We start from the raw sequence: 26,344 nt of genomic DNA on the forward strand, positions 1-26,344 counted from the left end.
CTCCCGACAACTTGCCGATGACCACCCTTGCTTAATTCCAGCTGATATTAATCTCTTTTCATGCTACGGCGAATATCCGTACCTATTCCTGTGCAACGTTGGATTAAAAAACTTGGCAATCGGAACATGTCGATTTGGCATAGTGGATAAAATATCCATAGAATTGCGGTATAAAGGTTGATTGGTCTGGGTTTTGAAATGTCGGACGTAACATTTCAGCTGGTTATTGTAATTGGACCTGCCAAAAAGAATGTGCGAGGTTGCATCGTCAAAGTTTTAATTGCACCGCAGTGCAACGTCTCAAACCTAAATGGCGGGATTTTACCGGGAAAAAAGACTGTCATTATACCTCAAATTCGCGTCATCTTAACCGCTTCAAACTGAAAAAAGCTTTTGCGTTGGTCTGGGTGGATACTATATGTCCTAAACTTTTTAACTTCCTAAATTGGAAGGAAATGGGGCATCCGCTGCCATGTTTACAACTGAACAAAAAAACAGCCAAATTGGCGCTGCAGTGGTTCCACTTGCATATATCTTACATGGCTTACATGCATAGCAGAGGCATAGTCCGAACCCGCCCCGCACACGAACAAAAATAGCAGGAGGGAATATTGCAGGCTGGTCACATTCTATCCGCGCATCTTATCCGGGGCCTGTCCGTTTATAGTAATTCGTTTTCTCTTACCTCTTTACTCGATCCGTCCTCTTCAGCAAGGGCCGCCACTGTATCCATCTCTACATTCCTGTCTCCAAAGTGCCTTTCTCTTCGGCGTTGACAGCTTTCTTTATAGCAGCTACTCCGCAATGGATTCCAAAAAAGCATCCTACCGGCCGCTAATGTCCTCAATCCAGGAGGACAAAGCAGACCGCAGCTCCTTGGCCGACGACAATACCCTATCGGCGGCCGGCAGTGATGAAGGATATCAGTCACACTCCTCATAGCGCCGCCACGTATTTAACCCAGTGATCCTTCTCTTGATGACGCTGTGCGTGCTTGTGATGGCTCTGATCGGCATCTCGCTCACTCGCAAGCCGACCGATAATCAGTGTGCCAGGCAGCTTTCAATGTGGTGTAAATCTCTTGGAGATTTGGAGGCTTTCAAACACGCTAGGCTGACATTCCTTTCAGCACCCGCACTGGAAGCGGTTGAATATGTCACCTTTGACTTTGATAATGCTTTCAATTCGACAAGCAAGTACCGCGGGCCACCGACGCCCGAGGTCGAGGAGGTTTGGTTCAATCTGACGTACAGTATGCTTTGACGCTCTTTGGGTATCCGTTTTCCTTAGCTCCTCGGCTTTTCGATGATTCGTTTAGATGGCAAAGAAACTCACTCCTCCCTTCGCCAGAGCATGCGGTGGAAATACCCGAGGATAAAATCGCAGGCCTCAACCGCTCCGAGAAGGACCACCTAGCCCACGTCCCTGCTGACGTGGGGACGGGTTACGTTGCGCTCCTCGAAGTCTTTTATCAGCTATATTGCCTGGTCGGTAGCCCTCTTGGTCTATTCCCTTTTTGACCCTCTCCATATGCCAAAGCGGCTGACAGACAGAAATCATGAAAAAAAAAAAAAAAAAAAAAACAGAACATGATCCGTATGTTCACCTGGTGGCAGGCTGGCAAATACCCCGGGGTTCCCTCGGGACTGTACGAGGCGCCCGAGGACGTTTTCAGGAACCGGATGCACATCGACCACTGCCTCGAATCCCTGCGTATTGCGCTCATGTGCTGGGGCGATGTGACGCCCTTACTGGTCCGTCTCGATAGACAAGGTTACGATGGCCGTAAAACAGACTTTAACACGCACCACAAATGCCGCAATTGGGATAAGATCGAGTCGTGGATGGACGAGAACTGGACGGTGCGATAATAAGGAATCTGGAAATAGTTACTATATGGATTAATTGGAAAGATAAAAGCGGGGTTTTAGTGGTGATTTGTTTAGACTAATTTGTTATTTGTTCGAATTGACATTTTGTAGCCTAAATCGAACAGACCTAAAAGGAAGCCACAAAAAGGTCTAAAAACTACCTAATTTTAATTTACCGAATAACTAAAGTGAGATTCTCGTCTTATATTTATTACAGAAAATTAAACTTCTAATCCCTTAACAAAATTTAACCGTTTATTGGGCGAAATCTTCGAGCAATGGATTAGTTAATATCAATTTCGGATACAATTTCATACGTCCGGTTTAATTAGCTTCCTTGCGCCTGCCGTAACATAAATTTCACAAAAATTAACACCAGTGTTTCTATTCACTAAATTTTGCAAGGGTCTAGGCCCGCGCCGCCCGCTCCGCAATTTAACCAATCCCGCTCCTTCTGCTTATTAAATCTTACCCACGTCCGACTTTTCAATTAGGTATAAATATGACGCTAGGCTATTTCTGGCTTGTCCTGCATACATTCCTTCTCTTCCGCGTTTGGTTCGCTTCCTTTTCCCCCCTCGAAAACTTCCAACTCGCGATGTTCACCAGCACTAACCAAGATTTCGACCCGCAAACGACGTTCCATCACATCTGCGACCTTATATCGGTTTCCAACATTTAATTGGGTTTTTTATCAGAAAAGTGGGTATTATAACCGGCTTTTTGTAATAAATAGAAACGCTGCATATTGTGAGGATCAGGCCCCTAGACCTACCCTCAGAATCACGACTCGGCTCCACACCGAGCCAGGGATCGGACAAGGATCCACTACCTCCGGATTTAAACGCGTCTTTTAAGCGCGTCGTCGATTGTAATTTCTCTCTTCTCTTCAGTTTAGAATTTTCGTCGATAGCGCCTAATACACTAAGGTTCTCCAATATATACCTGGCCGTAACATAATTCTAAACTCACTATAATTTGCTGGTGAAGCAATTAAAATATATCGTTCAATCCCTTCATTTAATCGTTTACCACGTCGGCTGTGCACGACGGTAAACTAGGCCACAAAAGACACCATTCGCGAAATTAATGTCGCCGCGTAAAAATTACGGCCCACCGATTCGCTAATCCCAACGCGTGACAAACGCAAATTTAGCAAAGCCAAATAATTTGGCTTTAGGTACTGCTATTCCCAACACCGAAAGTTCGGATTAAAACGGAAAAATTATAATTGCCCCGGTAAGCCCAAAACCAATAAAACCCGCTCCTACCAACGCCAATACAAAGTTTGAAAAACCCGTTAAACCCCAATCCGACACAAAGCAAAATCAGCCAATCGACAGCATCGAAATTGACGGATCGTACAAGTACGAATTAGTTTTTAAACACCCAGGAAAGGCGCGAAGCCCTTCCCACCAACCTTTTGCCAAGACGTCAAACGGCAGGAACGAAATTCCGAAACCTCCAAATAAAACGCTTTCGCCTGCCGCCCAAATAAAAAACGAAATGGTAAACGAAAACGAAAATATTGCCGGCCAGATTATAATTATTTAATTACAGCTGTAAAATCTTTTGGCCATTATTACCTAATTTAAAAACCAGTTCGCCACCCGGAATAATAATACCACCCGTTAAACCCGCGGTATTACGCCTTTGAACAGCGTTTTTGAAGGGGCTAAATTTAAGCCCTATAGTATCGCTATCCGGACAGCATTTAAGCCTTACGGAAATAACCAAAATGCTAAAAACCCTGCCTACGATAGGACGGCACGTAAAACCAGTATCGACCCCGGCATATTTAATGGTAATAAGGATCGTTTTGATAAATAGATTACTAAAATCGCAAATAAATTTGTAAAGGACGACGAAATTTATAAAATAAAAAAAAGCCGCATAGTAGTAATTAATTCCCTTATTAAAGGGCTTGCTAACGACCTTATTTAAAACCGTTATAAATCCACCATTATATCTTTTAGCAGCGCAGCCGAAATGGTCGCGACCCTAGCCGCTATTTACCACGATGACAATCAAGCCTCCAAAACCCGTAAGGAATTTCGTTACCTAAAATTTAATCTGTCGGACAAATTAATAAATATCCACCAATTTATTGGTAAGGTTAACAGCCTAGCCGATAAAACCAACATTACCAAAACGGAACGTAAATTGGTTTTTTATAAGCATATTTCTGCCAACCTAAACCCCCAGCTTTTCAACCTATCCAAAAACCCAAATATCTCGTACGAAACCTTTGCCGGAAAAGTTGCGAACTCGGCGCTGGCCCAATAACGCGTTTGGGAAAAGCTCCGCGAAAACCGCAAAAAAAGGGAAGAGCGCCGTAAGCGTTCAGCCAACGCCGAACGCAAACAGCGTCGACGCGAAAATCGCCGGTATAACCAAAAAACCAAGAACCAAACCCGCACACAGACCATTAACGCCCCGAAGTCGCCCAGCAGAAAAAACGCCAAATTGGTCATTAAAGGTAAATGTTTCCTTTGCAAAAAAGCCGGGCACCTGGCACGTAATTGCCCCGAAAAGGCCGCTCACATCGCCGCCGTTTTCGCCCTTTAATACGAAGGCGATCGAAAAGCTTATAAACGATCCGGCTACAGCTTATTTTCGTCGGATTCGGAAAATTGCTAAAACTGCCGAAAATCTCTTCGGCAATCTGCATGCCTCAAATAATTAAAATCGATAAATTACCTAAATTAAACACCTTTTTTACTCCTATTTAATTGTAAAACAAAGGTCGTGGTTTTAACGCCCAAGCTTTTTGTAATACCGGAGCAAATATGTATTTATCCATTCGACCGAGCCTCGCGAAAAAGGTCGCCCAACGTTTAAAATTACCTATTAAAAAACTCCCCAAACCTTTGGATTTTGGAGACTTTAACCGGAAAATTACCGCAAAAGCTACCGAATACCTTCGGTTTACCTTGCAAATCGACGGACGACAATTCCCACGGCAGAAATTCATCTTCCTCGAAACGGCATACGATATGTTTATCGGACAAAAATGGTGGACGAAGCATCGAATAGGCTTATTCCCAATTACCCGCAGTTTCGTTTAGCCCAACGACCTGCCCGCAATAGCCCAATATTTACCCGCAATCGTCGTACAACGTTCGAATCCGCCTCTGGACCTTAAGGCCCAAACTGACGCAGTCCGCCGGGACCGCAAAATGGAATAAAAAAACCGTCGTATCCAAATCCGCAAAATATTTTAAAGCCCTAAACGCCAATACGGAAACCAGGTTTAAATTGCAGAAATTAGCGCTTTTCCGATTATCCCAAAAACCGTTTCCAATAAAGCCCTGCCAGCAAATATTTGTGCCCTTTTTAACGACCCACGTTAAAATCGATAGAAGCGATCCCCGTTACCTACGGAGCCTATACCGTTGGTACCAGTAAACGATACGCCTACAACCAGCTTTAATGCGGTATCAGCCTTGTAATGGAATAAGATTTACGATGGATATCCCATTCCATTTCCTGTAAACGAAAACCCGGAATATATCGCGTAAATACGAGCCAAATTACCTAAAACATTTGCCCATTTTAAGGGTTTTTTTTCCAAAAAGGCGTCGACGATTTTCCCGCCTAGCCGACCCGGTTTTAACGTGGTTTTGGAATTTGAAAAACTTTTGGAGGGGAGGCCAACCCGCTATTCGACCCCTTTCGCGATAATAAAATTGGAAAAAAAAACCATCGACGAATTTCTAAGGATCGATTTTATTAAACGGATAATGGAGAAAACCGCAGCTTCGACTTTATTCGTTCCTAAACCGCAATCGAAAAAACAGCGTTTTTGTATGGATTACCGATGGGTAAATAAATTTATTAAAGGACGATAAATATTTGCCCCCGACGTGGCCGGAACGTTAAACAAATGTGGAAAAGCCCGGAAGATAACCAAAATCGACATTATTCGAATTTTTAACAAATTGCTAATAAATCCGAAATTACGGTATTTAACGGCGTTTAAAACGCGATAAGGCACATTTCAGTGGAAAGTCCTACCCTTTGGACTAAAGGTCGGACCGGCCTGGTTCCAAACTTTTATCAACGCTCAGCTTAATAAACTGCTGGACGTTTTCGCGAGCGCTTACGCAGACAACGTATTGATTTATACCGAGAATAAATCGGAGCAAATCCACTTTAAACAAACCGAAAAGGTTATTTACAGGCTACATAAAACCGAACTTTAAGGCGATATTAAAAAGTTAAGTTTCGGCGTTTTCGAAATCGAATACCTAGGTTTATTTTTAAAGATCGGTAAAAGTATCCGTATCGACCCCAAAAAGGTCGAAGCCATTACCAGCTGGCGATGGGACGACGTCACCTCCGTTTCGGCAATACAATCCTTCCTAAACTTATACAATTTCGTTCGGACGTTCTGCCATTACGCCAACGAATAGGCAAAATCTTTAACCCGATTATTAAAAAGGGGAATCCTATTCGAAAAAGGCCCCGAACAAAAAACTGCCTTTAAAACGTTAAAATAACTGGTAATTACCGCCCCCGTAATAAATTTCTTTAAACCCGGTATACCTGTCAGGATGGACACCGACGCTAGTGGCAGGGCTACCGCCGGTATTATGTGGCAGTAACAGGACGATAGCAGCTAAAAACCAATCGGTTATTCGTCCAAAACCATATCCCCTGCTAAATAAAACTATCCGATTTAGGACCAAAAGTTATTAGCTGTAATTAATACGCTAAAAGACTTCGAACCAACCCTATTGGATACCAAATTTTATATTTTTACCGATTACCAGGCCCTAATTTATTGGTCGACCAAAAAATTTTTATCCGCTCGCCAAATACGATGGGCTAATTATTTGGCCAATTTTGACCTTACCTTTAAATACCGTCCCGGCAAGGATAATGTGGCAGCCGATGCCCTTTCGCGCAAAACCATCGATAACCCTACGGTCAAGGCCCGAATTGTATTAAACCGTACCATTGCACTAATCCCTCTAAAAAAGATCGATTCCCGACCCGGCGAACCTTTTCCAACCATTAGCAGTTTGGAACCCTTCGTACCGCAAGAAGTTAACCTGGTAGCCCTTATCCTGGAAAAAAACCTGAAACAGAACCTAGGTTACCACGATAATTTGTTAACGGTACCCGAAATTACCCAGGATGGCAAAATCTTCTTAAAAACGGCTTTTATCCGCGAAGCTCATAAGCCCAAAATCTTCGGCCATAGAGGCCAAAATAAAACCCTCAACCGTTTAAAAAAAGATTACTGGTGGCCCGACCGAAATCGAAACGTTAAACGCTACATCAAAAACTGTCGCGAATGTTAGCGCAACAAGGTACGACATAATAAGACGCCTGGGCTGCTACACCCACTGGAAATCCTTAAACGGTATTGGCAGTACGTAATGGTGGACGGTAAAATTATACCCAAGGATAAAAAAGGCTACGATTACGTTTGGGTTTTTATCTGCCGATTAACCAAATTTTTGGCCACCCTACCGGGAAAAAAGACAAATATCGCGGAAACCTTGGTTATACGGTATTATTAAACTGTATACCGTTGGAAAGGCGTCCCCAATTTATAGCTTTCCGACAACGCCGGACCGTTTATATCCGAATTTCTAAACATTTTAAACGAATTAATAGGAACAAAATATAAATATAAAAACGCCCGCCACCCTTAAAATCAGGGCAACGTCGAAATTACCAACGCTAAATTGGATTAAAAAATGCGTTTTTATATAAACAAATACCAAACGAATTGGCGACGGCATATTCCCGTTTTCGATTTCGGCCACAACTCGTCCGTTTACGCCTTTATCGGCATAGCACCGATCGAAATAAAAACAGGAACTCGCCTTCGAAACCCGCTTTTTCTACCTTTACACGAAAAAAACCTGGAGACCGGTTAGCAATATAAAACGTTAAAAATGGTCCGCCAAACCCGGCAAACCCAGAAACTGGCCCGCAACAATGGATTCGGAACGCAAATAAAACAATAAAGGCAGGCTAATAAAAAACGGCGACCGGTCGACTTTACGGTGGGAAATGCGGTTTACGTTAGCAAAAAGGGTTTTTTTACCGAAGCTCCTACGACCAAATTGGACTCGCAAAATGCAGGACCATAAACGATTTTCGAGGAAAAGGGCCACAGCTTTATTCTCAACACCCTTGCCTGGTATAAAAGTAGTAAATTATTCCACGCCAACCGATTACGTAAAACAGCAACGGATCCATTATTTTAACAATATTAAAAACCGGAACCACCGGTCGAAATTAACGGAAAACCGGAGTGGGAAGTGGAACAAATGTTGGCTTTACGTTTATTCGGACGAAAAAAAACGTTGCAATATTAGGTATCGTAGGTCGGACTCGACCCTAATAAAATATAATATAAGGCCCGCGATTTGAAAAACTTACCAGTATTACTGGATACCTTTTACAGGAAGTATCCCGACGTAACAGGACCTCCGGTAAATTTGCAACAGTGGATTAGGAGCGCAGCAAAGGATATTTTTGCGGAAGACGGACCCGAGGACAATATTGCCGAATACGATACGAAAAAAACACGAAAGCGGAGGAAGGCCCCGAAGAAACATACGTAACAAATTTAAAATTTTGACCGCCTACGTCGATTAGGCCTTAAAGGGGGGTAATATAAGGATCAGGCCCCTAAACCTACCCTCAGAATTACGATTCGGCTCCACACCGAACCAGGGATCGGACAAGGATCCACTACCTCCGGATTTAAGCGCGTTTCTTGAGCGCGTCGTCGATTGTAATTTCTCTCTTCTCTTCAGTTTAGAATTTTCGTCGATAGCGCCTAATACACTGAGGTTCTCCAATGTATGCCTGGCCGTGACACATATAACAGCAGCAATTATAGTGGACTTTGGTTTGTAACGTTACAACCTATTTTAACGTTTAACGGGGAAATACCGGACGCGAGGTCTATAGTGCTGTAAATCCTCTATTGTAAAGTGCAATTTTGGTTTAAAGGGCTCCGGGTCGCTAATTATCGCACTCAGCTCCCCCTCTTTACTTTGCGACCTTATCCAACATTCCTGAACTTGCTTTTCTTTGCTTTTTTTCCACAGACTTGTATGCACATTCACCTGCCATACCATTTCGAAACACGCTGAGCAACCTCGGATATTTAGGTCATATCATTTTGGCTGGCTGGATAGCTTACGACGGCGTCATATTCTGGAAAAGACAGACGAACTTTAACCAAAAATATGCTACTATCCAAGATATAGACAACGTAGGATCGTATTCTTCCGTTAATCCGCCGCTAAAGCAGCCTAGCCATCACTGGGGCTATGGCCGAATTATGCTAGGTTTCGCTTGGCAGGTGATGCTCTGTACCGCCATATTCTTGGCCGGCTCCGTCATCACGGCCGCGATATTACCACGACAGCATTAATTTTACCGGCCCGGAACTGCGCTGTCGACCGACCATTAATATACCGCGCAGCTGGGCGTTTATTGTAAAATTCCCAATGTTTATTTTCCTGTTTCGACCAATAAAATTTCGCTAATGTTCTTATTTGGATAATGCTGACTCCGGTTGCGGCATATTAAGCCCCGCTTTTGGAAATGGTCGAATATAAAAAACGTAATTGGACAGATCCAGCTACCGGAACAATCTCGGGCTATGTCGGCCGCCCGACCAGGGAGATGGAGAGGAAGTAGGACGCCATTTCCAACGGTGGGTTTATACGATTCTCACCCTTTATCCACCAAAATAAAGGAAAGGTAGCAAAGTAGTATTAATATGATATGGCCATAAACAACAGTCCCGGCCATCGTGATCCCCTTCGAGAAACTCCCCCTCCTCAACCGCACCGAAAACCCCAGCCGGCACGGCTCACGCTTCGTAACCGCGCGCGCCGGGGTCCCGCACCCCTCGTCGCCGGGCGGCTACGTCGGCGTGACCGAGGTCTTCCACCACCTGCATTGCCTCAACGTGCTGCGCCAACACGTCTGGAAAGACGCGTACGCCCCGGCGGGCGCCCACGGGAAGGCCGAAAAGGACGAGCGGCCGCCGCTGCCTGCGACTTTGCGGCGCGAGGCGCGGGCACACGCGGACCATTACGTCGACACGCTGCGCCAGGCCTTTATATGCACCGCGGACGTAACGCCGTACCTAATATACGCCGGCGGGGACGGGTCGGATTGGCCGCCCAAAAACTCGCGGGAGGATTTTAAAGGCCTATATAAATATCGCAAATTTAAACCGTTGCTCAAATACGTATGGGATAACGGAATTATGGTAAGGCCGCAATAATGGTAGTAAAATGGAGGAACGTAAACAAATAGCTTTTGTGGCTTTAGGGCGTTGCAGGTTATTTAAATCGACATAATATACAATACGAGCCACGTTTAATCGCCGACCCAACCTACCGAGGCAATAATAATCATTGACCCTTTAGCAAAGCCGCGTTAGGGATCAATAAAAAAAAAAAAAAAAAAAAAAAAAAGGCTTTACTTTTTTATTTATACCGACTTACTATTTCCTATCGTTAATCCCAATTCCCTAACACTATTGTAGCGCCACAAGTTTTCGATTTTAGCTATAAACGCGAAAGCGACTGGAAAATTTAAACCTACTATTCCCAAAAACTCCATAATTTGCTTTTTTTGCGATATCTTCCGGGCCTTTGCGCTAGCAACCCGAAATGGAAATAAAAGTAACAATAAAAAGATATTCGTACCGGCGAATCGTTGGCTCGAATCGAAAATAAAGGCGACGTATTGTTAAATCTGGTTTTCGTTTAGCGTAGCAACAGGTAACTGCAAGCTCTACCAATAGTATATCTCGTAATCAAACACCCCTGAAAGGTAAATGCTGGTGGCAGAAAAACACGTCTTTGCCAAAAGCTGAATTTTATGCTTATACTCCATATTCGAAATGGCTGATAAAACTTGCGAAATTACCGGACATCTAAAAACGTTAAAAGTGTAATAGCTCGATGCCCAGGCGTAAAATTGACCTCGGAGCTCGCAACCGCGTTGAAAAATGGCTTAGGCTTATTCAATAATATCAACCGGACCCGAGCGCTAAAAGAATTCGATTAAGTTCGCCGCCCTACAATGGGTTAAAAATATTCCACCGTGGAAAATGGCATGATATGACATACTTAACACGCAATAAAGCGCACATAATTACAATGTCGAGCAGAACATCCAGCATTTTCTGTGAACTGCACAGCGAGTACGTTCGGAAAAATGCGGACAAAGCTATCCATTCTTCGTCGGCAAGAAAAGTTGGCTGATTGAAGACGACTGCCCTGCAAACCTCGAATATCTTGGATTCCGTAAAAAATCGCATGCAGGGGCCAGAAATGCACGTCGAGGGGCCGCTAGCTCTCAGAGCCTTCGATGTGCCGTGGATAAGGTGTTGTAGCCACCCGTTGCCAGTTGAATCATTCATAAGCTGCCCGGTTAGCTTGAGAGTTCTTTCAAATCAAGATGGGACCACTCACTTCAAACAGACCAAGCAGCAGAGTAGACCAGAGGATTCCTACTCTCGACTCGGCGTCGTCGACCGTGTTGGCAAGCGCGTCTCGAAGTCTGGAAATAGACTTTGCGTAAGATTGCAGCGCAAATTGACGGATCTCTTTTGATCTCGACGCCGCAGGCAGCGTCAAGGCTTGCATTGCACCCAGACACAGCACTGCATCCCGAAGGTGACTTTCAGGGTCGCCGCGTTTCACCAGCTCGGCAATATCTTCCCGAGGTGATACCAGACCAGTAAACTTGTTTTTTTGAAGGAAGGCGTCGAAGCAGGAGAGATAGAACGTTGTTTGGTCGGCACCCAGGGGTTTGGCGACGAGAGTGTCCGGAACAAGTGATTGCCCAACCCCTCTGTACGTGCCTATCGTTGAATGCTTCCCTCGGTCGACCAATATGGCCCTCTCTTGTACCACGACACCATACTGGCAAGGATAACCACGCTTGACGCAGGCAGTACAAGGAAAATTACCCGAGCACTAATTAAATCGGGATACGCACGTCAGAATTCCATCTTTCAAGACTATTCAAAAATAATACAAGGCTGTAGTACCTACCTTCAAGTGGCTCTTTGTACACGCGACGCATCTATGTCGGCGCTTGCGGCGATCAAAAGGGCCAAGGAACATGTTGCGGGGGTCGAATTCTAGGGTTCTGGCTGGTAAGCTCCTGCTCGCACAATAATCTGTACTCGCCTGCGTAATTATTAAGACCAGACGGGGGGAGCCTGGAGAGGCAGCGACACAAGGGGTGGGGGGAGGGGAGGCATTAGATGAACCCGGGTCAGGATTGAGCTGAACCCCCTTCAGAGATAATTAGACCTAGTCTCAGGGCTCATCCCTGAACGGCGCGATCCCAATTGAGCTGTGGCTCAATTGGTAGCTTTGCTTTGTACCTGTGGGTCCAAACACAAAGATCACAGCGGTTCAGGTCTGAGGACAACTTGTTCATTTTCGTCGCAAGTGGAGGTAATTTCGGCATTTCGGCGACCGACACTCCGTTATAATTAATTAAATAAAAATCGTAGAAATATACGGTTTGTACATTGGATATAGCAATTAGCAAAATAATTAACAACGATTTATTTTATATTTTTAATTATTATATTGGTCGAATTGGGATATGGGTGGCCTTGATTCGCAAGTGGAGGTTGGGTTTTTAAAAAAAATTGGAATTTTTTAATTTTTTTTAATTATATTTTTATTTTTAAATATAATTTCAAAATTTTTGTACGTGGGGGGTAATATATACGTATATATTATATATATAAATTTTGGTTAATATATTACGTAATATAAGGTATTAAATATTCGAATAGGTAAAATATTAAATATTTTTAATAAATTTTGCAATCGAAACGGGTTTATATTTTTACCAATTTTAACGGTAATAAAACTAAAATTTTAACGATTAAATAACCGGAATAAACAGACTTCTACGTGATCTTTTTTTCTTAATATTGTTAAAATTGCGTATTTTATATATAAATTTAATAAATTTACTAATTTTTAAATTTTATTTTATATTTATTTTAAATTAAAAAAAAAAATAAACGTTGTTAAATTATTATATATATTAAATATAAAGGTTTATTATACCGAGCTATATTTTTATAAAACCTTTTATTAATAAATATATTAATTATTAAATATTTATATAAAATATTAAATTTAACGTATATTTATATAAATAAAAAAATAACGAACGATAATTTGAAAAAAAAACTATACGTTAATATTAATATAATTATACTTATTATTATATAAAAATAAAAAATTTATATATATTATTATTTATATATAAATTTTTAAATGGGGCGTTAAAAATAATAATATTATTATTTATTTTTATATTTATTTATTTATAGCGATTACAAATATAAGGTTTTAACCGTTAGAAAGCCCTGATTTTAAGCTTTATACCAACACTTTTTTAATATTTATACGATTTCTATTTAATTAAATATTCGTCATTTAAAAATACACAGTTAAAAAACTGTATCGCCGTTGCGCATACAGTGCATGCACAGTGCGTATACTGTGCGATAACCTCCATTTGCGCCGATAATCGATAAAATGTCCTTAGATTAAAACGGGCGCGATTTTTTTGGCCAATTTGATTGGCCGAAAAGCCGTGTGGCTGAAAGGTACATGGAGCGCCCGGTCCACCCTGCAACGCAGGGGGGTCTAGTCTGAGCACTGAGACTAAATTAGACCCACTTTCGCTAAAGGTTAAACCCCCTTCAGGGCTTTTGCTCCGGTTGGCCAGATAAAATGGGTCCGATGGGTCCGCCTAATTGAGTAATAAAAATAATAAATAATAAATAAAATGTATAAATTCTGCATATGCATTACATATGCAAAAATATATTTAAAAATTAAATAAAACAAGTAAAATTAAATTTTTATACCAAAATAAAAATTATATTTAATGTCACGGCCAGGCATACATTGGAGAACCTCAATATATTAAGCGCTATCGACGAAAATTCTAAACTAAAAAGAAAAGAGAAATTACAATCGACGACGCGCTCAAAAAACGCGCTTAAATCCGGAAATAATAAATCCTTATCCGATCCCTGGTTCGGTATGGAGCCGAATCGTAATTCTAAAGGTAGGTTTAGGGGCCTAATCCTCACATTACCCCCCTCTAAAGCCTAATCGACGTAGGCGGTTAAAATTTTAAATTTGTTACGTATATTTCCTCGGGGCCTTTTTCCGTTTTCGTATTTTTTTCGCATCGTATTCGGTAATATTATTTTCGGATCCGTCCTCCGCAAAAATATCCTCTGCTGCGCTCCTAATTTATTATTGCAAATTTACCGGAAATCCTGCTGCGTCGGGGTACTCCCTGTAAAAGGTATTTAGCAATACTGGTGAATTTTTTAAATCGCGGGCCTTATACCATATTTTATCAAGGTCGAATCCGACCCACAATACCTAATATTACAACGTTTTCTTTCGTCCGAATAAACGTAAAGCCAACATTTGCTCCACCTCCCATTCCGGTTTTCCGTTAATTTCGACCGGTAGTTCCGGTTTTTAATACTATTAAGGTAATGGATCCGTTATTGCTTTACGCAATCGGCTGGCGTGGAACAGCTTACTACCTTTATACCAGGCAAGGGTGTCGAGAATAAAGCTGTGGCCCTTTTTCTCGAAAATCGTTCATGGTCCTGCATTTTGCGAATCCAATTTGGTCGTAAAAGCTTCGGTAAAAAGACCCTTTTTGCTAACGTAAACCGTATTTCCTACCGTAAAATCGACCGGTCGCCGCTTTTTATTAGCCTATTTTTATTGCTTTATCTACGTTCCGAATCCATTATTGCGGGCCAATTCCTAGGTTTGCCGGGTTTGGCGGACCATTTCCAACGCCTTATATTGCTAACCGGTTTCCAGGTCTTTTTCGTGTAAAAGTAAAAAAAACGGGTTTCGAAAGCGAACTCCTATTTTTGCTTCGATCGGTACTATGCCGATAAAGGCGTGAACGGACGAATTGTGGCCGAAATCGAAAACGGGAATATACCGTCGCCAATTCGTTTGGTATTTATTTATATAAAAACGCATTTTTTAATCCAATTTAACGTTAGTAATTTCGACGCTACCCTAATTTTGAAAATGGCGGGCGCTTCCATATTTATATTTTATTCCTATCAATTCGTTTAAAATATTTAGGAATTTGGATATAAACGGTCCGGCGTTATCGGAAAACCATAAATCGGGGACGCCTTTTTAACGGTATATAATTTAATAATACCGCATGGCCAAGGTTTCCGCGGTATTTGTTTTTTTTCCCGGTAAAATGGCCAAAAATTTGGTTAATCGGCAGATAAAAACCCAAACGTAATCGTAACCTTTTTTATCCTTGGGCATAATTTTGCCGTCCACCATCACATATTACCAACACCGTCTAGGAATCTCCAGTAGGTGCAGCAACCCAAACGTTTTATCATATTGTACCTTGTTGCGCTAACATTCGCGACAGTTTTTAATATAGCGTTTAACGTTTCGATTTCGGTCGGGCCACCAGTAATCTCTTTTTAAACGGTTAAAGGTTTTATTTTAACCTCCATGGCCGAAGATCTTGGGTTTATAAACTTCGCGGATAAAAACCGTTTTTAAAAAGATTTTACCATTTTGGATAATTTCGGGTACCGTTAACAAATTATCGTAGTAACCTAGGTTTTGTTTTAGGTTTTTTTCCAGAATAAGGGCCACCAAGTTAGTTCCTTGCGGTACGGAGGGTTCCAAACTGCTAATAGTTGGAAAAGGTTCGCCGGGTCGGGAATCGATCTTTTTTGGAAGGATTAGTACAATGGTACGGTCTAACACAGCTCGGGCCTTAACCGTAGGGTTGTCGATGGTTTTGCGCGAAAGGGCATCGGCTGCCACATTATCCTTACCGGGACGGTATTTAAAAATAAGGTCGAAATTAACCAGGTAATTAGCCCATCGTATTTGGCGAGCGGACAAAAGTTTTTTGGTCGACCAATAAATTAGGGCCTGGTAATCGGTAAAAACACAAAATTTGGTACCCAATAGGGCTGGTTCGAAATCCTTTAACGTATTAATTACAATTAATAGCTCCTGGTTTTAAATCGGATAATTTTGTTTAACAGGGGATATGGTTTTGGACGAATAACCGATTAACTTCCAACTATTATCGTCCTATTACTACTATACAATACCGGCGGTAGCCCTACCACTGGCGTCGGTATTTATCCTAACAAATATACCGGGTTTAAAAAAATTTATTACGGGGGCGGTAATTACCAGTTATTTTAACGTTTTAAAAGCAGTTTTTTACTCGGGGCTTTTTTCGAATGGAACTCCCCTTTTCAATAATCGGATCAGAGGTTTTGCCTATTCGTTGGCGTAATGGTAAAACGTCCGAACGAAATTATATAAGCCTAGGAAGGATTGTACTGCCGAAACGGAGGTGACGTCGTCCTATCGCCAATTGGTAATGGTTTCGACCTTTTTGGGGTCGATACGGATATTTTTACCGATTTTTAGAAATAAACCCAGGTATTCGATTTCGAAGACGTCGAAATTTAATTTTTTAATATCGCCTTGGAGTCCGGTTTTATATAGCCTGTAAATAACCTCTTCGGTTTGCTTAAAATGGATTTGCTCCGATTTATCCTCGGTATAAATTAATACGTCGTTTGCGTAAACGTTCGCGAAAACGTCCAATAATTCATTAAGCTAAACGTTAATAAAAGTTTGGAACCAGGCCGGTCCGACTTTTAGTCTAAAGGGTAGGACCTTTTATTAAAATGTATTTTATCGCGTTTTAAACGCCGTTAAATACCGTAATTTCGGATTCATTAATAATTTGTTAAAAATTCGAATAATATCGATTTTGGTTATCTTCCGGGTTTTTCCACATTTGTTTAACGTCCCGGCCACATTGGGGGCAAATATTTATCGTCCTTTAATAAATTTGTTTACCCATCGGTAATCCATATAAAAACGCTGCTTTTTCGATTGCGGTTTAGGAACGAACAAAGTCGAAGCTGCGGTCTCCTCCATTATCCGTTTAATAAAATCGATTCTCAAAAATTTGTCGATAATTTCTTTTTCCAATTTTATTATCGCGAAAAGGGTCGAATAACGGATTGGTTTCCCTTCCAAAGGTTTTTCGAATTTTAAAACCACGTCGAAGCCGGGTCGGTTAGGCGGGAAAATCGTCGACGCCTTTTTGGAAAAAAAACCCTTAAAATGGGCAAATGTTTTAGGTAATTTGGCTCGTATTTACGCGATATATTCCGGGTTTTCGCCTGCAGGAAATGGAATGGGATGTCCATCGTAAGTCTTATTCCATTGCAAGGCTAATACCGCATTAAAGCTGGTCGTAGGCGTATCGTTTACTGGTACCAACGGTATAGGCTCCGTAGGTAACGGGGATCGCTTCCATCGATTTTAACGTGGGTCGTTAAAAAGGGCACAAATATTTGCTGGCAGGGCTTTGTTAAAAACGGTTTTTGGAATAGTCGGAAAAGCGCTAATTTCTGCGATCTAAACCTGGTTTCCGTATTGGCGTTTAGGGCTTTAAAATATTTTGCGGACCTGGATACGACGGTCTTCTTATTCCATTTTGCGGTCCCGGCGGACTGCGTCAGTTTGGGCCTCAAGGTCCAGAGGCGGATTCGAACGTTGTACGACGATTGCGGGTAAATATTGGGCCATTGCGGGCAGGTCGTTGGGCCAAACGAAACTGCGGGTAGCTGGGAATAAGCCTATTCGATATTTCGTCCACCATTTTTATCCGATAAACATATCGTATACCGTTTCGAAGAAGATGAATTTTTGCCGTGGGAATTATCGTCCGTCGATTTGCAAAATAAACCGAAAGTATTCGGTGGCTTTTGCGGTAATTTTCCGGTTAAAATTTCCAAAGTCCAAAAGTTTGGGGAGCTTTTTAATAGGTAGCTTTAAACGTTGGGCGACCTTTTTCGCGAGGCTCGGTCGAATGGATAAGTATACATTTGCTCCGGTATTACAGAAAGTTTGGGCGTTAAGACCACGACCTTTGTTTTACAATTAAATGGGAGTAAAAAAGGTGTTTAATTTAGGTAATTTATCGATTTTAGCTATTTAAGGCATGCAAACTGCCGAAAAGATTTTCGGCAGCTTTAGCAATTTTCCGAATCCGACGAAGATAAACTATGGCCGGATCGTTCACAAGCCTTTCGATCGCCTTCGTATTAAAGGGCGAAAACGGCGGCGATATAAGCGGCCTTTTCGGGGCAATTACGTGCCAAGTACCCGGCTTTTTTGCAAAGGAAACATCTATTTTTAATAACCAATTTGGCGTTTTTTTTGCTGGGCGATTTCGGGGCGTTAATGGTCTGTATGCGGGTTTGGTTTTTAGCTTCCTGGCTGTACCGGCGATTCTCGCGTCGACGCTATTTGCGTTCGGCGCTGGCTAAACGTTTACGGCGCTTTTCCCTCTTTTTGCGGTTCTCGCGGAGCTCCTCCCAAACGCGTTGTTGGGCCAGCGCCGAGTTCGCAACTTCTCCGGCAAAGGTTTCGTACGAAATATTTGGGTTTTTGGATAGGTTGAAAAGCTGGGGGTTTAGGTTGGCAGGAATATGCTTATAAAAAACCAATTTGCGTTCCGTTTTGGTAATATTGGCTTTATCGGTTAGGCTGTTAATTTTACCAATAAACTGGTGGATGTTTGTTAACTTGTCCGACAGACTAAACTTCAGGTAACGAAGCTTTTTACGGGTTTTGGAGGCTTGATTGTCATCGTGGTAAACAGCGGCTAAGGTCGCGACCATTTCGGCTGCGTTGTTAAAAGGTATAATGGTGGATTTATAACGGCTTTGGATAAGGTCGTTAGCAAACCCTTTAGTAAGGGAATTAATTATTACCATACGGCTTTTTTCTATTTTGTAAATTTCGTCGTCCTTTATAAATTTATCTGCGATTTTAGTAATCCATTTATCAAAACGATCCTTATCACCATTAAATATACCGGGGTCGATGCTGGTTTTACGTGCCGTCCTGTCGTAGGCAGGGTTTTTAATATTTTGGTTATTTCCGTAAAGTTTAAATATTATCCGGGCAGCGATATTATAGGGCTTAAATTCAGCCCCTTTAAAAGCGCTGTTCAAAGGCGTAATACCGCGGGTTTAACGGGTGGCATTATTATTCCGGGTGGCGAACTGGTTTTTAAATTGGGTAATAGTGGCCAAAAAATTTTGCAGCTGTAATTAAATAATTATAACCTGGCCGGCAGTATTTTCGTTTTCGTCTGCCATTTCGCTTTTTATTTGGGCGGCAAGCGAGGGCGCTCTGCTTGGAAATTTCGGAATTTCGTTCCTACCGTCTGACGTCTTGGCAAAAGGTTGGTGGGGAGGGCTTCGCGCCTCTCCTGGATATTCAAAAACTAACTCGTACTCGTACGATCCGTCAATTTCGATACTGTCGACTGGCTAATTTTACTTTATGTCGGATTGGGGCTTAACGGGCTTTTTAGGTTTTGTATTGGCGCTGGTAAAAGCGGGTTTTACTGGTTTTAGGTTTACCGGGACAATTATAATTTTTCCGTTTTAATCCGAACCTTCGGTATTGGAAATAGCAATACTTAAAACCAAATTATTTGGCTTTGCTAAATTTGCGTTTGTCACGCGTTGGGATTGGCGAATCGGTGGGCCGTAATTCTTACGCGGCGATATTAATTTCGCGAATGGTGTCTTCTGTGGCCTAGTTTACCGTCGTGCACAGCCGACGTGGTGAACGATTGAATGAAGGGATTGAACGATATATTTTAATTGTTTTACCAGCAAATTATAGTGAGTTTAGAATTATGTTACGGCCAGGTATATATTGGAGAACCTCAGTGTATTAGGCGTTATCGACGAAAATTTTAAACTGAAGAGAAGAGAGAAATTACAATCGACGACGCGCTTAAGAGACGCGCTTAAATCCGGAGGTAGTGGATCCTTGTCCGATCCCTGGCTCGGTGTGGAGCCGAGTCGTGATTCTGAGGGTAGGTCTAGGGGCCTGATCCTCACATTTAAAATATAAAAATCTTAATAAATATTTGAAAATACAATATATTAAATAAATTATTTTATTTTTTTAATTATATATATATTATTGAAAAAATAAATAATTTTAGAATTATTTGTATTTTTAATTGTTTTTTTAATATATTATTATATTAAAATAAAATTAAAATAATTAATGAAATATTCCCGATAATATAAATTTAAAAAATAAAAAATTTATAAATAATATTAAATGTAAATATATATATTTTTGAAATTTTTTTTAACAATTTACTATAAATTATATATAAAAATTTAATTTTAAAGTTTTTATTAAATTTTTACTTATATTTGCATATGCAGGGCATATGCACCGCATATGCCCGGCATATGCTATTTTACTTATATTTGTAAAATTTATTAATTTTTATATATACGCATACGCGGTGCATATGCCCGGCATATGCTATTTTACTTATATTTGTAAAATTTACTAATTTTTATATATATACGCATATGCGGTGCATATGCGCTGCATACGCAAAAAAATATTATTTTACATAAATTCGGCCAATTACAACGGTGTAATTAAAGTGGATTTTGAAAAGTTGAACCCCCTTCAGAGAAAAAGTGGGTCAAAAAATTTCTGAAGGGGGTTCAGCTCAATCCTGACCCGGGTTCATCTATGAACTCGGGGAGGGGCAGACAGTCAGGTCTGGCCAGCCCCACTACACCTGAGACGAGAAAGTCACGTGATGACTGTGAAGGGGAGTATGCAAAGGAGTATGCCACGAGGGTCGGCTTACTAACCCATCATGGCGCGATTCCAAAAGCGGCAGTCATTGGGCGATGCCAAGACATCGGCAACGAGCCCACAATTGTTCCACAACAACTCCCTAAAGCAGTAATCAATGGGCGAGGCTAAGATGTGGACCACCTGCACACCTGCGTATAAAGCGAGACGACACCATCCTATCCATCCAGCGATGAACGGAAACGAACTCCCGATACTGAGGCCGGCAACACGACTGACCCTCCTTCCTCCCGCCACATTCTTCCAATATACCTCCTGTCCAACACTCTCAGCCATGCGCTTCACCATCCTCGCTGGCCTGCTTCTGGGGATTGCCCAAGCTGTCGTGGTCCCCAGTCACTCCGGACCTTTTTCGGTCACGATGCAAGTCAAGGCTCTGACAGACCAGAGTCGAACAGACCCTTTTAACAAGACCGTCAAGCGGCAGGTACTTCTGTCCGTCTTCTCCCCAATCTCAGATGGAACCAAATGCTCCAACGAAATTATCGCCTACATGCCATCTGTCACAGCAGCCTCATATGGGACGCTTGCCCAGTCGGCAGGATTGCCAGCAAGCATCTTTTCCTCTTTCCAGCTGGAGCTCTGCAAGCTACCCAATGTTCACAATAGGAACTGCCAAGAGGCTGGAAGGACGACTCGGTTCCCTCTCGTGTTGTTTTCTCCTGGTATGGCAGAATCCCGTCTTCTGTACAGCGTCACCGCCAAATCGATTGCTGCCCAGGGCTATTTTGTCGTAACAATCGATCATCCATACGAAGCTGAAGTCGTCGAGTTTCCCGACGGTTCTGTGGTTAGAAGGAACGGGACCATGACCGACCTTGAGGAGCAGCTCGCCGAGGTAACCAACTCCAAACACTCTCAACCCTTTGTGAAAACGCCGTAACTCACCCACAGAAAACCCCCTTCCCCCCAGATCCGAGCACTAGACATGTCATTCATCCTCTCCCAACTCCGCCAACTTTCCTCCTCAGGCGACCCCCTCTTCCGCAGCCTCCCCACCAAAATCAACTTTGACCACGTCATCGCCATGGGCCACTCCCTCGGCGGCGCAGCAGCAGCCCAGGTCCTAGCCCTCGACGAACACATGCTCGGCGGAATCAACCTGGACGGTCGTCTCTTCAACCCTGTGCTCGAATCCGGAACGAAGCAGCCCTTCATGCTGCTTGGTCGTGAGAAGCATGCCGACGAGGACGAGACCTGGAATTCTTTTTGGGAAACGCTACCTGGGCCCAAGGCGATGGTGGGTGTTGCTGGGACGACGCACGCTTCTTTTACGGACATCCCGGCTCTGATTCAGTCGCTTGGTCTCCCCGCAGACGTCCAGTCTCAGGTGGAACAGCTGCTGGGGACCACCGGGGGAAGAAGGATGCAAGAGATCATGGCTGGCGTCTGCGCTTCGTTCTTCACATCGGTCTTCACGGGCAATTATCGTCCACTCCTGGACGCAGTGCAGGAATTTTCAGAGGTTGTTGTTAGGAAAAGCAGATTTTAGGGCTGAGTAAGCCTGGCTAGATCTATTGCAGATCTTTGGTTGATGTACTACTGGTGCTGGCAACGGCTGGCCTTTCGATCGGAGCTGCTCACAAGTCAAAGGTTGGAATAGGACTGGAGATCGCACTTTGGTTGTTGTTGATGCACGCTGACAAACAAGGCACGTGCGATTCTAATGCCTAACTTCCCAGGCATCCACGGATCGCACGCACCCCCTTTTCTCGTGTTTGGGCACAGATTGCAACAATCTCTTTTGTATAGAACAAACAAGATATAGAGATAATTAGATATCACGATTCGCAGTAGTTATTTGTCTCACACCTTAATCTCTAAGTGTAGAGGAGGTCTATAAACAGTTTTGATATTTAATAAATATAATTTTATAAATTTCATACTTAAAAAGTGGTTAATTGAATTTTTTTGTTTCGTATGTTCGTTTCCGCGTGCCGGCCCATTTCAGGGTTATATTTGTTTCCGGATCGCCCCTTTTAAATCGTATAATAAACATATAAATACTCTGTGCCAATATAAGAGACCGAATAGAGTCTTGGCCCGCGCCATTTGCCACTACTGACGGATCACCATTATCTGTTGAATGTTGGTGCACTTCTCCTCAAATAAACCCTTCCTAAAAACGTGGTAGTCCAGCCGATTTGAAATAACTGATAGAAAGCCCGGGAAGTACTCCGACCATCGCCCCTTGCCAGCGTCCGGTTTCTCCCAGCCTTTCACTGATTTCCTATGGCGGCGCTAGAACGATTAACGTTGGCGGCCGGGTTGGAGATGCGGGGCTAGGATGACGGATGGGTGGACGGGAGGAGAACAGCCACGCGACGGGTAATAAATTTATGTCTACCAGTAGGATTGCTTGCGGCAACTCAACTCTATTCACCCCCAATACTGTAACATGTGTAACTTCACCCTCATCATTGAGAACCTCAGCTACGCTGTCGGCGTTCAGTTACTTCTACCCATCGTACCTTTGCATTTAGAAACAGGTGTCCCCGATACCTGGGTCGTAAACACAATTCATGTTTCAGATGAAAAATATACCCAACCCTTGATTCGCTGCAAGCAGAGCCCGGCTGGGAAAGAGGGCACTTTTTTTTATCTTTTCAGATGCACCTTGGTGCCCAGCCATCGAACAGCTTCAGGTTCAGAAGGGCATTCTGAGCATGAATCGCGGTGTCGTGGGATTACGTTCGAAATTTCTATCTGTCTTCAACACGTATATGACATGCACCATCAAACAGATTATTAAACTCACTGTATGTCCACCTTGCACAACCTTCCTTTGTCCGTATTTCAACCCATTGTATGCATTTAACCAGCTTTTTTTTCAACAGTTGCTTTGATACATCATACCTTAGAGGACATTTTGACCGTACTTTCTACGCTTATTACGAAAATGAGGTTCTTTTTGGCGATTTTCACCATCCTTACACTAATGTTGTGGGCCTGGCTGCCGGTTCGTACCGTACGTGCGACCAATTAATACAAGAATGCATTGCATACTGCGGAACTAGGGGAACTGTAAGTAACAATGGACCAAATAAATTGATTCCTTTTAAACTTAGCAATTTATCTTTTTCAGTTTCTAGAAAGAAAACGATTACTTGTATGCCTCGGATTATCGGATAAACGACCGTTATTGGACTGCTTTTGTAACAACGCTCTCACCAACTAAACACGGGTCGAGGAATAAAAAGGAATGGAATATTTCTAGTATGACGAAAAGTGTTTAGGCTCAGATGGCTGGTATCTCAACCTCAAATGAAGTCCCTTTCATTCAACATAACGAGACCAATATACTTCTTTAAATCTCAAATGTTAATGTGCAAAATCCACAACTTTTGGATCAAGGGGCCAGAGAGATTGGAATATGGAGAAAAGCAAGCACAAAGACTGGGGAGAAAAAAAACACAAATAAAGTCGCGGAATGTGGTTAAGGCTTTTGATAATGCCACCAGGAGCAAAGTGCGAAGGGCGTCGACATTGGATTGGCCTCTAAATGTACCTGGCAAATAGCGACCATTTGCATTAAATGTTACCACTTGCGCTACGATTGCCTACATTGGCAACCGCCTATATTTGCAATACCACGTGTCCTTACAATTACCTGCACCATTTGTTTACCATTTACATAGCATTTGTCGTCTCAGCTTAGCCTCAGTTATGAACACAAGATTTCGAGAATGCCCAAGTATAATACTTCGTAGTTAAGGGTGTGGTTATTTCATAGCAACAAATCGAACAAATCACAACCGGGGGAATACCGTTACAGTGAGTTTTATTTTACAGTATAAAGTGCCTAACAATTGCGAAGCCACATATCTTATCTGTATAGGGGTAACGTGAGGACATGCCCAACGCACGTGCAACGCGGTTTGTTTAGCTTGTAAGAAAAGCTATTCCTAACCCAACGACGTTATAGGAGTACCGTTGTAAACAACTTTTTGGGCATCTTGTGTGCGTTATTTGTGGTTGGAAAGGGCGCAAAATCGTTACAAATGACATCTTACAGAAATAATTATACCGGGATCTGGTCCTGTATTCACCACGTGGATCCTAATCGTTACCCTTCATAGATAACACATGTGGTTTCGCAATTGTTCGGCATTTTGTACTGAAAAACGAAGCGTATTGTAGAGGTATCAACCCGGTTGTGATTTATTTGACTTGTTGCTATGATATAAACACACCCGCAATCAAATCGGTTAAAAATAGATTATTTTACACAGCCATATTATTTTTTACGCGAGTTGTTTAACCAAATTAACCTTGTTTAAAAACGGGGAAGGCTAAGCGGCTATTTATTACTATTTCCGCCGAAGAAAATTACATATAAATAGCGTAGAATTATCTCTTTAGCTATATTTACATTCCACGAACCACTTTTGTTTTTATTACTTAAGTAAACCTCATTTTTCTTCAATTACCTACCTTCAAGCGTTAACCTCCTACTTATAGTCTCCTTGCTTGCCCGAATTACACACGCTTCTCCGTACAATACATTGTTATTACCAACAATGTTTCCTTTATCTTTAATGACCATCTCCACCGTCCTTTCGTCACTACTTGGTCTTGCTACAGCACAAGTCCCAACTGTTGTTTACAGAGCCGATTTTAGGTCACCTTCGGATATTAAGTTCGGGACACCCTTTTATCACGGCTACAGTGCTGATTCCTTTTCCACGAAAAGGATTGCCCGATATTATGACCCAGGAACAAAAGAACTCGTGCTTAACAGCATCGAATACCGCCCATATGACCTCGTCCAGAAACGCTTGACGCGTTTTAAAAAATCATCTACTCCTATCTCAACATCATCTAACAGGGATTTCGCCAAGGAATTTGCCCTGAGAATCACCAATCGCCGCCGAATCTATATTTATTACATCGACACGACCCAAAACGAGCTTCTTGATATTGCTGCCATATACAAAGAATACGGCAAAACCTACCCCGTTCCAGAGGAGGCTGAATTTCTAGTCTTGTCCAAAGTCCGATGGCGTAGTATTGTGGGATGGATTGAATTCGATCCGGTGGGGATGGAATCTACCCTCGACGTGCTCGGGACTGGTCCTTCCCGCACCCGCAAGACCTCCGAGAGCAGGTTTTATGTTAACGAAGCCTATTGGGGTACAGTTAAAGTGAATGAAATCGGTGATATTATCAAGGGAAGCGGGTTACATGGTGACGAAATGCTTGCTCGTCACATAGGGATTCGTGAGCGATGAGCGGTGGATTTACCCCTAAAATCTTGCAAAAAGCATATTCTCGGCAAACGAAGGAGATGGTATAAAGCTTTGGCAAGGCAAGCTTCTGGGTAAAGCCATCGTCAAAGAATTCCTAAGCACTTCTAACCGCATGCTCAAAAAATTGCCAGTCAACAGTTGCGAATGCAATGACACGATTCAATAGCTTTTAATGAAGGTTCAGGCGTGACAATCTGTGCACATAATTTAAAAGAATTATCGAATAGTGTTTGACGTAAATTGCTTGCATGGATTCTGTTTTAGTCATTTATCAACCCTGGCTGATGCCCGTGCATAGCTTGCCTTTGGTTGCCTTCGCTGAGGTGCTTTCAGGCAACATAATGGAAGCTCTACTAACATAGACCCTGCGACTGCAGTAACCAGCAAGTTTAGCAGATATTGAATGCAA

The 26,344-nt window shown here is 42.4% G+C and overlaps 4 protein-coding genes across 4 annotated transcripts; all 4 read left to right on the forward strand.

The window, feature by feature from the left end:
• Positions 1-978: 978 nt before the first annotated feature.
• On the forward strand, positions 979-9,279 carry PgNI_02498 (uncharacterized protein; the record flags this gene model as incomplete). The annotated part of the gene is made up of 5 exons (XM_031122564.1): positions 979-1,252; positions 1,351-1,487; positions 1,587-1,862; positions 8,803-8,809; positions 8,951-9,279. The coding sequence occupies 5 exons, from the start codon at positions 979-981 to the stop codon at positions 9,277-9,279; spliced, it is 1,023 nt and encodes a 340-aa protein (XP_030986220.1).
• A 231-nt stretch (positions 9,280-9,510) lies between these two features.
• PgNI_02499 (uncharacterized protein) lies at positions 9,511-10,143 on the forward strand (the record flags this gene model as incomplete). The annotated part of the gene is made up of 2 exons (XM_031122565.1): positions 9,511-9,544; positions 9,653-10,143. 2 exons carry the CDS (start codon positions 9,511-9,513, stop codon positions 10,141-10,143), a joined length of 525 nt encoding a protein of 174 aa, XP_030986221.1.
• A 10,817-nt stretch (positions 10,144-20,960) lies between these two features.
• On the forward strand, positions 20,961-22,178 carry PgNI_02501 (uncharacterized protein; the record flags this gene model as incomplete). Its single annotated transcript, XM_031122566.1, has 2 exons — positions 20,961-21,524; positions 21,600-22,178. The coding sequence occupies 2 exons, from the start codon at positions 20,961-20,963 to the stop codon at positions 22,176-22,178; spliced, it is 1,143 nt and encodes a 380-aa protein (XP_030987100.1).
• A 3,028-nt stretch (positions 22,179-25,206) lies between these two features.
• On the forward strand, positions 25,207-25,917 carry PgNI_02502 (uncharacterized protein; the record flags this gene model as incomplete). The annotated part of the gene is made up of 1 exon (XM_031122567.1): positions 25,207-25,917. One exon carries the CDS (start codon positions 25,207-25,209, stop codon positions 25,915-25,917), a length of 711 nt encoding a protein of 236 aa, XP_030987101.1.
• Positions 25,918-26,344: the final 427 nt, after the last annotated feature.

This window comes from Pyricularia grisea, assembly GCF_004355905.1.
Source record: "Pyricularia grisea strain NI907 chromosome Unknown Pyricularia_grisea_NI907_Scaffold_1, whole genome shotgun sequence".
In the NCBI taxonomy this organism is placed as follows: Eukaryota; Fungi; Ascomycota; class Sordariomycetes; order Magnaporthales; family Pyriculariaceae; genus Pyricularia; species Pyricularia grisea.